The following is a 14,603-nucleotide window of genomic DNA, read 5'->3' on the forward strand; positions in this document are numbered from 1 at the left end:
CTGTTTGTTCTCTCTTTTCTCCCTTTTCCCCTCCCTTCCTTTACACCTGACACTTCCTCCCCTGCCCCGACCACATGCCTCCTCTCGAGTGGACGGCCCTCCTGCTCTCTGCCCTCTCCAGCTCTCCTCGGCCCTGCTCTTTGATGCCCTCCATGCTGTGGTGACCGCGGTGCAGGAGCTGAACCGGAGCCAGGAGATTGGTGTGAAGCCCCTGTCCTGCGGCTCAGCCCAGATCTGGCAGCACGGCACCAGCCTCATGAACTACCTGCGCATGGTGAGGGTGGCCGGGCTCTGTGGGACCCTGCCGGTCTGCCAGGGGGAGAATCACCTCAAAGTCAATCACTTGCAGGCCTCAGTTATCTCAGCCCAGATGAAACAGTGATCTGAGGCAACCCCATTCCGTGGATCATGGGTCACATTTGTACCCTGATCCCTAAAATCACTGGGAATACATGGCAAGTTTGTTACAAGACAATGGCCCTTGAGAGCTTTAGACAGTTCAGGGCTTCTTGGATGCCAGGCTTGGATCCTGAGCCCTCACAGGTGGTCCCTTGGGGATGGATGCTGCTGCTGTAGACCAGGACCCCTCAGGCCAGCACTTCTGACTCGGTGCCGGTTCCCCATGTTCTCTCAGCACATGTCCTGCAGTGGACAGACGTGGGTCCCTAGCCCATGAAGAAGACATCACCTGTCAGAGAAGCCTAGAGCAGAGTGGCTTGGATTTTGCATTTGAGTTAGGTTGTCCTGACTTCTTGCAGTCTGTGGGTGGGTGAGAAGAGACCCTATTAACATCCAAGGGCCTGGAGGAGGTGCTCAGGGGAATTGGAGCTCAAGCGAGTATCTTGGTGTTGCTTTGCTTTAGGCAGCAGATTTGAGGTCATTAGGTGTGGGGCATCCTTCTTCCCCTCTAGCACCAGCCAATTCTGAATTGGTTCCAGAGACATCACATTTGTAGTTTCAAGAGCCTGTGGCTGAGAACACAGGAGAATGGATCATGATTATGTCCCCTTTCTTGGGCATGCTATTTAGGCATCCTTAAATAGCACATCTGTGGAATGCTTGCTCAGTCCTGGTGGAACGTGGGACCTATTTGGTGCTGTAACTTACTCTCTCTTGGACAGGTAGAATTGGAAGGTCTCACCGGCCACATTGAATTCAACAGCAAAGGCCAGAGGTCCAACTATGCCTTGAAAATCTTACAGTTTGCGAGGAATGGTTTTCGACAGGTAAGCCTGGCTATGATGCCATAGTGGCAGACCTCCTCTTTGTTCCTCTCTCTGTCCTCAGTCCATTTCTTCTTGACACTCAGGACAGCAGGCTGTGCGTCATGCAAGGCTCCTGGCATGCACTGGCTCTCCCTCCTGCCACCTGGTTCAGCCAGTGTGGGTGACAGGACTGTAGCCCCAGCAAGATACCAAGAAGAAAGCAGCTATGCTTTGTTGTGGGGCAAGGGGAGGCAAGGGGCTATCACATAAGGAAAGGATTCCCAAGCCTTGTCCACTATTTTGGATTATTCTACTCCCTGAATCTTGCCCTAACCTTGGAACCAGTGCTACACTCCAGGTTGCTTGCTGGTTAGAAACAGGTCAGAGGCCATGGAGGCTGAGGAATTTCTTCAGTATTGGAATGGAAGCAAGTTCTCTCCTGTCAGTTCTTTCCCGACCAACCCACGCGCACCCCTACCCCACCAGGCCAATTATGGCCCTCCGCTCCAGGCTGCTACCTGCCCCTCCCACAGCTGAGGGTGTTTGTCCTTTGTAGCTTCTTTCAACTCCCTGCTCTCCTTACCCTCCTCCACCCACCTGCTCCTTTTTTCTGATTCTGTTATATCAGAAGAAACAGATTCCGACAGCCACTCCAAGTGCCTTCTGAAGGTTTTCCAACCTCCTGTCACCCTTATAATCAACCCTCTATTCTTAGCCTAGCCCTTCAGCAACCTTAAACCCACTTGAGAAGTAGGGAGCAGTGCACTAGTACAGCAGGAAGCAGACACCCTGAAGAGCTTCCTGGCTCTCAGCGGAGCCGAACAAGGGAGCACACCACTGCAGGCCGCCCTCCAGGAGAGGGTTAAGATTCGCCATCTTTGTCATCGTCATCATCTTCATCATCATAGTAGTTTTTATTTATTAGGTTCTTACCATGGGCCATATAAGTGTGTCCTATGTATTTTTTCATGGGACCCTTACAAAGTTGGGACTCTTTATTGATCCCTATTTCATAAGTGGGGAAGCTGAGGAGATTGACTGACTTGGTCTTGAGCAATTAGAAATGACAACTAGTTTTGAACCCAAATAACTCTGAAGTCCAGGTTCTTAACCATTATAGTAAATCATGCATTAAAATTACCTTGGTAATTTGGTAAAAATGCAGATTTTTAGACTCTACCTACAAGAGTCTGACTGGGCAGCCCGAGGATAGAGCTAAGGAAGCAATGCAGTCAAGCACTCAAGATGATTCTGACGACACCGGGCCAACGCGGTAGGGCCATCATATTGTGTCCGGCCACTCTGCTCCCATTCGGAGAGGCTCACAGACCCAGTTGAGTTCCTTCTAGGACATTGATTGCACTGGGCCATGAGGCCGAGTCACCCTTCTCAGATCACAAAATGTAAATGGAAAGAGTCAAGAGTTTCAAAGAGGGAGAGAGCATGAGCCCTGGGGCCAGCTGTGTAAACAGCTCCTCGAAGCTCTGGGCAGACTTCAGTGATCTTTAAGCAACGGCAACTGTTACTACTGTCCATAACTCCCCAGGTGGGGCCAGGGGTAGCAGGCAGCCTGACACTATGGGCTGAGTCTCACAAAGTGGTCCTTTTGTTTACCTGGCAATCATTTATTGAGCCCATGCTATGCGTCAGGCACTGTGCCCCCATGGAGGGAACAAAGCTGAAAGGCACAGTCCCTGCACTAAAAGAGAGCTCACAGCCTGAAGGGGTGAGACTGATAAAAAATTAAGTTAAATTTGGGGTCATTAAACTCAAATCGTGCCCTCAGGCTCATACTTCCCTGAACAAATGAAGCAGTCAGCCTGTAGGGAAATTACCAGGCAGACTTTTCCCTGGGCTCCGATATGCTTGGAGGATGGCAAGTAGAGATACTCATTCCCTCAGTAAATGTCTGCTGAGTGCCTTGCCTCCTGTGTTCTTAGGCAAAGGTTAATAAAATGGGCAAAGTGTCTGCTTTTGTGGAAATTATTCTAGAGACATACAATAGACAAACAAATACAAATATAATGTCAGTAGTGATTAGTGTTATAGGAAAAAATAAAACAGGGTAAGGAAATGAGCATGTGGAGACTAGTCATGGTGGAGAAGCAGTAGTTAGAACGTGATGCTTTCACCAAGCCCCAGGCCCGTCCCATGGAAAGCCCATCTCAGGCTTTGAAAACTCCTTTTGGTTCTCACCCCTGCTCTCTGAGTGTATCCTGGGAAGAGCCCACTTCTAGTGCCCCTTCCATCAAGCAGCTCCTATGGTGGCAGAGTTGGCTGGTGGTCCCGATCCCACCCTGCACTTGAAGGACAGCTGATTAACCTTTTCACCACAACTGCTGCTCCAGCAGCTGCCACCAGGCTGGCTTTTCTCAGACTGCTGGCTGCAGGATTAATTCATGGAGAAGCACCACCAGCAGCTGCTGTTCCTTCAGCAGCACACACTGTGGCATAGGTAGGGCTACTCAAGCCTAAGTGTGCACAAGAGTGACCAGGGGTGTTTATCTTTAAATTGTGGGGCATCCACAGGCCCCACAATTCTGAGTTAGAATCTGCATATTCTTAACTCCCAGCTGGATGGATCAAAATCATGCAGGTGGTCCACAGATTACGTGTGACAAATACTGCCCTGGTAAAAGAGTGTCACCTGCAGCCTCTGTGCACAGAAGTCCTTCCCACCCTGTCTTGAATGGAATCCACTGCATAAGTGACCATTATAGAGAATGGTGCTTTTGAACTTCAGCTACACTAAGGGGAGGACACACTCCTGATTGAACTTATAAAGTGGATTATGATAACCCACTTTTAAAAGTATATTGCCCACTTTTCTTCAACAAATCTGGTGACTGTCCTGCTGCTTTCCTGCCTGGCTCAGATTCTGTAAGTACCAATGACAACTCTGCAGGGTGCCCATGGACACAGCTTCAGCTTCACAGCAGTGCTCCCAGGTCCCATCCCAATCATCAGCCCAGTCTTTGCCTCCTCACATGTCCTTCCCCTGCTGATTATGGGGTGAGGAGATGTTTTGATGGGTGATAATTAGTCGCGCTTCTCTTCCACAGAGGGAGGAATGTCAGGATCTCTGCCCTAATATTCTCCCTATTACAGCCACAGTGATGCTGGCAGGGGAAGAAAGAGTTACCGGGAGCAGGGAAATGACATTTCTCAAGTACCTCTTGTGTACCGGACACCACATGGTCACTTTGCACAGATCACATCTGATTTGGAGAACAGCCCTTCAAGGTGGATAAACCCATTTCACAAATGAGGAAACTGAAGCTCAGGGAGGGAAGGAACTCAGCCCAACTAACTATTAGTAAGGACTCTGGGCAGAGCTGGAACTCATGTTCAGTTCATGCTCTGTGTCTCCCTCTTTTGGCCTTGCCTCATTTTCCCAGAATCCCTAGGACACATCAAACATTTTACTAAGTTCTCTTGCTTTGCTGCTACTTGCTGCAGACCAGAACTCCTGACTCCCAGTGATCTGCTGGGCTGCGCTTTCTCTAGCCATGGTGTCTTCTCATTGGGATTTAGTTTTGTTTTTTTCTTTCTATCTGGACTACTGACTATTAAGAGCTAGTTTTTATTATTTAGAGAGCACCATGCAGGGACTCAGTGGGTTATAATTGGTAAAATGTCTGAACCAAATACCATATTACCTGCTAGTGGCTGATTAAAGGAATATTAAAATTTTAAAAATAGTCTTTCAGAATTCAGGATTATTTTATACCATTTAAAGATTACTATTTTGATTGTTTGGAGGAGATTTTCAGTCATGGGACTGTGCAAAGCTCCCACCAAAGCCTGTTTGGGGAGATGTTCCTTAGTGTCCAGGAAGTGACTTCTGACCCTGAATCAGCCCCCATTGCCTATCAATTGGTGTAGAAGTCAATGGTATTTTTTCCAGTTTTTCTGGCTCCATCCCCTAGTTTTTGCCTGCATGAGATATCCCATCTCCCTCCCATATTCTCCCTTCCCATCCCCCAGATGTCCTGGGTGGTATTGGAATAGTATAATCTCCCTTCCTGATGTGGGAGAAATCATATTTGAAAGAGGCAAGGCAAAAAAAAAAAAAAGAAAGCACAGCATAAAGGACCCTTTATTTCCTTCATTTAACTTGGTTGAAGATTGGAGACTTTGAGCAGCCCCCAAGCGACTTTGTTAGGGCTATAATGAGATGAGCACATCTTTCATCTGAGGATCTGAAACGGCTTAACAGGCCCTAATTAAGCCTTTGAGAGAGGGAAGATGAAGGAACGGGGGTCTGAGGTCCCTGGCTACAGATGCAGATCTCAGTTTTTTCACTGGCTGACTGTGTATCACAATGGGGGCATCTCAACTGTCTTTCTCTGTGCAGTGAAGGTGATAGCCTTTCAACATGTGGCCTGGCTAAACCCAAGGATTATTGAAACTGGATTTGCAGGGCACTCTTTTCTGCTTGCCTGTGATTAGCTAGAAAATTGTCTCTACTGACTTAATAATAAGAATAGATAACATTTATCATGTGTCTCCTACACGATGCGCTGTGCTGAGAGTGTGTATATGTATTTAAAATTTCTCGTATTTTTATCAGCCATGCATAAAAGCTTTTCCCTCCATCGTGCAGGTAAAGAAACAGAAACAGAGAGAGATAATGTGCCCATATCCACATAGCTGGTTAGTTACAGACTTAAGAACTGGGTCCGGATCTAGCTGTTTTCAAATTCTGTGGTCTCTTCACCTGCAGCATGACCCTAGAACACACTGGAGGAGACCTTTGAGGCCTCTAGTCTAATCTTCCAACACAATGCAAGAATGTCCTCCACAGGGTCCCTAAGAGAAACAGCCATTTGGCCTCTTCTTGAGCATATCCTAGGCTGGGGAGTTCACCATCTTCCAAGGGGCATTCTGAGTCTTGTAGGCACTGGGTCAAAATCTGCCTCCTAATCCTACCCCTTGAAGCAACCCAGAAGACCCTTCTTTCTGTTTTTTCCCAGCTTTTCAAATATTTGAAAATAGTTTGATATTACCTCATTCACTCATTCCTGAAATTTAGCATAAAAATGTTGAGTACCTACTCCATGTCAAGGGCTGGGAATGCAAGATAAATGAGTCATGGTCCCTTCAAGACCTCATCATCTTTTGGGAAAGGCAAAAGTTGCAGCCAGCAGTGCTCGGCTTGTTCTGTCCTCTGATCCCCCCCCCCCCCCATAGCTGTTCTCAAAATCTTTTACCATTAATGCTTTTTGGTTTGTCTAGATCTCTATTAAAACACGAGGCCAAAATTGGGGACCACACTCCGGATGGAGCTAAATGGCACAGAACTGAGAGCCCCGGGAGACTATCACTTCCTAGTGCAACACTGAATGTCTTACCCACACTGATCTGCTTCCTGGGATTAGTCTCCACATTTTTATTCCTTCTAAACTCTGGGTCTTGGAGTCAATTAATTTCTGCACTTTCTCTCCTCCCAAAATGCACAAGGTTATTTTCACATGAACTTTTCATAGAAACCAGCCCTGTGTCACCTTTTCCTTGGAGCTCTGATACATTTAAGTCTATTCCTAGGGAGATGGAGAGTTTGGCAGAGCCAGCCAAGCGGCAGAGTAGAAAGTGTTATGGACTGAGAGCCATATTTCATTTTCCAAAGCTGACAACTCAGCTTTCCAAAGGGCTGGTTTTCTGGAATGACTTGAGTGCAGTTCTTGCCAGAGGCAGGAAGATGCTTTTTCTGAGTCACCCTTGCAAACCAAGAACTCAGGCATCCAGTGTCCTCTAGAAGTTCCAGGGAATCCAGTTCTGATTTTCTGAAGTTCTGGCAGGTACCACCAGTTGCTGGGAAGACAGGATGCCTCTCTTTCCTCTCTCCCACATCTTCCCAGACAGAAGCCTCCATGCAGGCATGTCTGCCCCTCTCGGGGAAGTCTGGGACCATCAGTGTCTGTGGCAGCAGGGCTTGCCTGGTGGCCCTTCTGAGGAGCCAAAGGCAGCTACTCTTCTTGTCATGGTCTCCGCATCTGCTGTTACTTGGATAGAAATTTTAGTAGATTTGCTGGTGGGATTCCTCCTGTTCCCACCTCCAGACATCTTGCCCCACTTCAAAAACAAAAACAACCAAAGAACGGCGGAAAACCCAAAACACACCCTGTCAGAGACCGCGCTTCCATTGCCGGCATACGACATCGGGGACCGCGAGGAGGGTGTCATCCCCGTGCGGAGAGGCCCCACTCGGCGCCCATGCCCCTCCCCAGGCCCCCCGTCCGCGCTAACGAGGAGCCAGGGAGTCAGAAAGGCCGCCAAAGGAGGAAGCTGCTCTGAGAGCGCCATGATTGCCACTGTCCAACACATTTCCCTTGTTTTCTTTTTCCAGTTACATTTTACACTCAGTACCATTTTGTATTAGTTTTAGGTGTACAGCAGAGTGGCTAGACAATAATATACTTTACAAAGTGTTCCCCTTATATTTAAAGTACCCACCGGGTACCACACACAGTTATTACAATATTATTGACGATATTCCTTTTGCATCCCCAGGACTATTTTGTAACTACCAATTTGTACTACTTAATTCCTTTACCTTTTTCAAGCAGCCCCCCAGCCTCCCTCCCCTCTGGAAACCATCAGCCTGTTGTCTGTTTCTATTTTGTTTGTTTGTTTGTCTGTTTTGCTCTTTATATTTCACATATAAGTGAAATCATGTGGTATTTGACTTTCTTTAACTGGCTTATTTCACTTAGCATAATAACCTCCAGATCCATCCATGTTGTCACAAATGATAGGATTTAATTCTTTTTTTCATGGCCTAGTAATATGCCATTGTATATATGTACCACTGTTTTTATATCCACCTGCCTTTTGATGGGCACTTGGGCTGCTTCCATATCTTGGCTACTGTAAATAATGCTGCTATGAACAGAGGGGTACATATATTCTTCCGAATTAGTGTTTTGGGTTTCTTTGGATATATAACAAGAACTGGAATCACTGGGTCATAAGGCAGCTCCATTTTTTAATTTTTTTATTTTTTGAAGACCCTCCATACTGTTTTCCACAGCACAAATTTACAATCCTACCAACAGTGCACGAGGGTTCCCTTTTCTCCACACCCTCGCCAACACTTAATTGTGGGTTTATTGATGGAGCCATTCTGACAGGTGTGAGGTGATACCTCATTGTGGTTTTAATTTGCATCTCTGATGATTAGTGGTGTTGAGCATCTTTTCATATGTCTCTTGGCCATCTGTATGTCTTCTTTGGAGAAGTGTCTATTCAGGTCCTCTGCCCATTTTTTAACTGAATTGTTTGGTATTTTGGTGTTGAGTTGTATGGCTTCTTTATAAATTTTGGATTTTAACCCCTTATTGGATATATTGTTGGTGATTATCTTTTTTCATTCAGTAGGTTGTTTTTCCATTTTGTTGATGTGCAAAAACTTTCGAGTTTGATGTAGTCCCATTTGTTTATTTTTTCTTTTGTTTCCCTTGCCTAAGGAAATATATCAGAAGAAAACATTGTTAAGAGATTTTATTGCCTATGTTTTCTTCTAGAAGTTTTATGGTTTCAAGTCTTTAATCCATTTTGAGTTTATTCTTGTGTATGGTGTAAGAAGGTGGTCTAGTTTCATTTTTTTCCATGTATCATTACAATTTTCCCAACACCATTTGTTGGATAGACTATCTTTACTTCATTGTATGTTTTTGCCTCCATGTCAAATATTAATTAACCATAAAGACGTGCATTTATTTGTGGGCTCTCTCTTCTGTTCCATTGAACTGTGTCTATTTTGATTACTGTAGCCTTGTAGTTTAGTTTGATACCAGGTAGTGTGATGCCTTCAACTTTGTTCTTCTTTCTCAAGACTGCTGAGGCTATTCAGGGTCTTTTGTGGTCTCATATAAATTTTTGGATTATTTGTTTTAGTTCTCTGAAAAATGCCATTGGTTTTTGATAGGAATTGCATTGAATCTATAGATTGCTTTGAATGATGTTAATTCTTTCTATCCAAGAACTCAGTATATGCTTCCATTTATTTGTATGTTCAATTTTTTTCATGAGTGTCTTACAAGTTTCCAAGTACAGCTCGTTTACCTCCTTGGTTAAATTTATCCTTAGGTATTATATTTTTTTACGCATTTGTAAATGGGATTCTTTTCTTAGCTTACCTAATACATTTTCAATTTGAGGAAGGAGTTTACCATAAATATGCAGATCCTTTGAAGCTGCTTTGCAGACCTGGCTCAGAGTGGGGGGTAGGAGAGATGTCAGCCGTCAGGAGCTTCAAGGGCATCTAGGGGCTGGGTGACCTGATGAGAGTGGGTAGGCGGGGGGGGGGGCTGCTTGGTGGGCCATTTCTCTGAGAACAAGTGCAGCAACTTTGCCTTTAATGAGGAAATTCTGAGGTGGCAGATTCTTGAATAGAGGCAGTGAAAAAGAGATGGGTTGTTTGGAGGTTGCTTGAAGGTTTACTGAGAAGTCACTTATATATTTCTTTTCATTAAGGAGCCAGGTGAAGTAGAATCATCATTAGATTTTAAATAGTTGACAACATCTCAGAGAATATCATAAATTCTTAGAGCTGAAGGCCTAATGAGCTCACGTGCAGCAGGACACCAGAGCCCTAGACTTTTGTCGTGAGACTTCTCTAAGCCACTGCTCCCCGATTTGTTCAACGGGGATTTCACAAAACAAGTCTCCCCATTGACAACTGGAATTTGAAAATTCGAGTGGAAGGGCCTCTCAGATCATTGATTCATTTCTCCCTTAACGTTTTCCTTCCTTTCTCTAAGAGCAACACTCCTCTGGTTAATTAAGTCTACTAAGTACCTCCTCCTGTGAGAGGCTCTGGCTCACCTGGCCACCCCAAGATGACCGCAAGGGCAGAGGAGCTGACTTGGGGTGTAACTGGGTCTTTCTTTCCTCCTGCCTCCCTGGCCCACATGTGCCTGGTTCTTTCTCCCAAAGCACAGGTTCTTCCTGCTTATCAGCTTCGATGGCAAATTCACTGACTATCAAAGCTTATTCACACATCAGCCTGCAAACAAATTGTAGCTGCTTACATTTTCAATGCAGGGCTGCTCTGGGCAGAGGAGCAGGGCTTTTATGTGCTGCATTTTAAATACATTTCCTGTAATATCAGGGCACACCCTGCCTGAGCCTCGCTGGGGGAGTTTGCCAGTTCTTAGTGACTCCTTTTTGCACCTTTCTGGCCAGCTCATGGCTCATGCCTGGGAGAGCTGGAATAGGCTGAGCTACTAATTCAGTCTCCTAAAGCAGCCTGCATCAGTCAGCTCCGATGAGCCATGGGGAAGGCCACAGGCCTGAGGTGGGAGTGAAGGCAGGCAGGCCATGGGGAGAGGGAAAGCCAGGGAGTTAGTGGGGCTGTGTGCAGAAGCAGGCACGCCACAGTGGAAGACTCAGGGGCAAGGCCCCACTCCCACAGCTCTTAGCATTTGTTCCTCAATTGCTTCTTCAGTAAAAATGGGATGGTTGTCATATCTGCTTTATGTGCACCGTAAAATTATTGTGAGAAGAAAATAAAATATTGTTTATAGATGTGCTTTGAGGATTCTACTATATTGTGGAACTTTTAGTTATGTCATCTCTCATGGAGATGTCCATAAGTATATTTCTCTATCTTTGTATGCAGTGGTCCTGGAATCTTGTGGGTTCAAGGCAGGGTAAAGACAGTAAAGACAGCTCTGGGCTGAGTCATCTGCTCACATCACTCCTGCTGCAACCCCAGAGCCTGCAGGAGGGCCAGAGGCCAGCCCAGGAAAGACACTGTCAGCTGGCCCCTCCCTGCCTCCTGATGGTTCCTCAGGCCTTCCCTTCCCCACCTCTCCTCTCCCTCCTTTCCCAGCTTCTGTCCTTCCTCCACTCCCTAACACGGCAGCAACAGTGTCACCAGTTTTGCTTTGCAGTGGCTCTGGGTGGGTGTGAAGATGAGACCAGAAGTCATGGCTACTCCTGGGAGAGTCTACAGCCTGTCTAGGGCCTGCCTGACAAGTCACTGCTCAGACAAGGGTGCTAACACCTGAAACTAAAACTCCCCAATTTCCTAAAGCACATGAAGCCCAGCCTCTCCACCAGCAAGCCTGCATTCATCTAGGGCAGCAAAGAGCCTCTCTCTGCTTGCCCTGAAAGCTCTGCTGGCTCCTGCAGGAGGGGAGTAGCCAGCTTCCTTCAGCCTGGATGCCTCATTAGAACCAGCAATTACATTGGCCTCTGCTGCTCAGAGCTTAAAGTTGTATTATTAGTACAACTGCTCTCCCAAAATATTTCTCTACCTGGTGAGTTTAACAAATGAGGCCCAGCACTCTTCATCTTCATTGGCAGTAATTTTCTTGTAAGATGAAAACTTTTGAGCATGCCTGAGCTCTCTGATAAACCCTCTTGGAAGCTAATTGGAAATAGTGCCTGTCTTCTGGGAGGTGAGGGGGATATGCCACTGGGTCCTTAGTCCCACCCAGTTCCATCACTCCCCCAAAAGGCTTAGAGGAGAGTCTGGGAGACTTTTGACCAAACAAGAAAAGAAAAAAAGAGGGAGTTGAGACATAGATAAAAGAAATCATTAAAATCAGTACTTCTGTCCAAAAAGAAAGGTGATCTGAGCCTCTTTACTGCCCTACTACCCTTCTGAAACCCTGAGCTATTTGGAGAGCCCATTAAATCCCTGAGAGCATCATTTGGGGGTGGCATATTTTGTAGGAGCTGACTGGGGTGAAACTGAACACCAGTCCTGCCCTAGACAGTGTTTACCTTTCACTAGAGTACCTGGAAACAACCACTGTAAGTTTGTTCTCTTTGGAAAGGCATGTGGCGAAGGTGAGACCGAATTGTACCTCACATTCCAGAGGTCGGGGTTCAGGATGGAAGTCTGGGTGCATCTAGGCCAAGGCCCAACATTCAAGCACAGGGTGCAACTGATCCTCCTTACTTGTGGATCCCATACTTGCAGACTTGTCTCTTCACTAATATCTCTGTGTAACCCCAGAACAATACTCATGCACTTTCTTAGACATGTTGGCAGAAGGCATGTTCCCACCCAAGTGGAACAAGTGAGCCCCTTGGATCAACTCACACTGTCATCAGTGTGAGTTGGTCTGTTTAGTGTTCCACCTTGCACATATTTTTGCGTTCTCTGGGTGATTTTGCTGTTTAAAACGACCCCCAAACTTAGTGCTGCAGTGTCGTCCAGTGTTTCTAAGTGCAAGAAAGTTGTGATGCGCTTTAGAGAAAATGCAGGTATTAGAAAAGCACCATGAAGGCATGAGTTGCAGTGCTCTCATTCAATATTAATGAATCGACAATCTACATTAAACAAGGTGTCTGTAAACAGAAACACATTACAACGAGGTTGAATGTTGGCGGGTTGATGAAAATGTTGTGATCAGAGCCGCACAGGAATCTAACCCTGTTTTACCTTAGGAGCAAGGGGTCAGTATCTCCCAACTCAGTGTTTGTGGCAACTTAAGGAACAGAACTACTGTAAGAGAATCAACCGTAGTGAGTTGCAGCCAGGAGAAAAGGCCAGGAATGAACAGCCTTATGGGTAGCTGAAGCTTTCTTAGAGTGGTCCTCTCTCTACACTCACTACCTTATACTCCTACTCTCTTGCTTTCTCACAATGCCCAAGGACCTCATCTGCCTTTATGCCCTGGCCTTCCTTTTGCTCCCCCTGATGTCAAAGTAGAATCTAGATCCTACACTCCTGGGCCTGAAAGGAATAGTAAAAGTCCTCTAGACAAGTGTTCTGCTCACATGAGTGGATGCTTGCAAAGGCTTTCTCTTGAAGTTCTTGAATGCCTCCAGTGTTGGGGAATTCATTACCGATTGGGGCAGCATATTCCATCTTGGAAAGCTCTCGTTGGAAGTCTTTCCACCTATTGGGCTGGACTCTTTCTTTCTTGAAAAAGCCTCTTCCTCTTGGTCCTCAGTTGTTTCTTGGGTCCACTCTTCCCATGACTGCCTTTACCTTTTCCCTCTAAAATGCAGCTTAGTCTCTTTACCTTCCTGGTCAGTATCCTTGCAGCGCACTCCAGTTTGCTGATGCTCCACTGAAAGAGTTGTGCCTGGAGCAACATGGACTCTTTCAGGTGTGGTCTGAGGACCTCTCTTCCTTTGCATTGAAACTGCCCCACCTTTGTCAATCACTGTGTGCAACTAAGAAGACTACAACGTGTTAATACTTTTAGATTTATTTCCATAACAACCAAACACAATGTCTGCTCCAAGACAAGACTCCTAGCAGAAAAATGCCAGGCATCAGCCGCAGGGCTCCAGGAGAGCTGTTTTGTGGCAGGTGGGAAAGGGCCCTTCCTTGCATCTCCCCAGCAGGTGGCCCTTTGTTTCAACTCTATGTCTGCTTTCAGTGCCCTCCTGCCTGTCCGTACAGCCACCTGTCTGAGGCCTCTGTATGTTGCTCCTCCCAGTCTCTGCTCTAAGACACTTTGAAAAATGATACCACGTTATAAACATTCCTGGCATTTTCAGGAATTCATGTTTGAGCTGAAAGGGGCTCTACTATATGCTTCTTTCATAGGTAAGGTAACTGAATCTTAAAAAGAAGTCACTTACCTAAAGGAATTTCATAATTCAATTCAGCAGGTATGTATGGAGCACCTACTGTAAACCTGGCACTGTCCTGAGAGCTTGAGGCACAAAGGAGCATTTGCTAAAGCAATCACCATACAAGTGGCAATGCCATGCTTGGCGTTGGGGACATAGTGGGAACGAGATAGAGTCTCATCACTATTGAATGTACTGTCCAGTGGGGGGTAGGCTTGAAACAAATGATTACCTGAATAATTACAGGTGTGATGAATGCTGCAAAGGGGAAGTCCCAGGCACGATGCATGAATACCTGTGAGGGGGGATTTTGCTGAAACAGAGGACTTGGGAAGGGCCTCCCCAAGAAGGTGACCTTCTGGATGATACCTGATGGATATGGTGCGTCCCTGGTTGAAGGGGAGCATGATGAGGCTGGTGTGGGACTCAGAGACCAGAGCTGGTTGATGGCAGAGGCAGGTCCAGAAGCTAGAGCCCACTGTCCCCTTCCTCGAACTGTACTTAAACATCCCCTTCTAAATACATACGTCAGGCCCGGCTGGGCTTGGCTCAGAGGTTGAGCGTCAACCGAGGATCCAGGCAATTAGGGTTCGATTCCTGGTCAGGGCACATGCCCGGGTTGTGGGCTAGGCAGCCGATCAGTGACTCTCTCATCATTGATGTTTCTGTCTTTCTCTCTCCCTCTCCTTTCCTCTCTCCGAAATCAATAAAGATATATTTAAATAAATAAATAAATAAATATAAATAAATAAATAAATAAATACGTCAGATCAAAGGCTGGCCTCAGGAACGTGGAAGCAGGGCACTCACGGCATATCCCAATGGGTAAGCAATAACAATCCAAATGTTTAC

General features: G+C 46.2%; 1 protein-coding gene across 3 annotated transcripts in view; it reads left to right on the plus strand.

Annotated features, from left to right (window-relative positions):
* Positions 1 to 14,603, plus strand: part of GRIK4 (glutamate ionotropic receptor kainate type subunit 4) — a 415,903-nt gene that overhangs the window by 319,833 nt on the left and 81,467 nt on the right. For all 3 annotated transcript variants that reach the window (XM_081122925.1, XM_081122927.1, XM_081122926.1), the window contains exons 10-11: positions 122 to 274; positions 1,122 to 1,226. In XM_081122925.1, the coding sequence (XP_080979051.1) occupies positions 122 to 274; positions 1,122 to 1,226 (258 nt within the window). The remainder of the gene's footprint in view (positions 1 to 121; positions 275 to 1,121; positions 1,227 to 14,603) is intronic.

This window comes from Miniopterus schreibersii (assembly GCF_964146895.1).
Source record: "Miniopterus schreibersii genome assembly, chromosome: 20".
NCBI classification, from domain to species: Eukaryota; Metazoa; Chordata; class Mammalia; order Chiroptera; family Miniopteridae; genus Miniopterus; species Miniopterus schreibersii.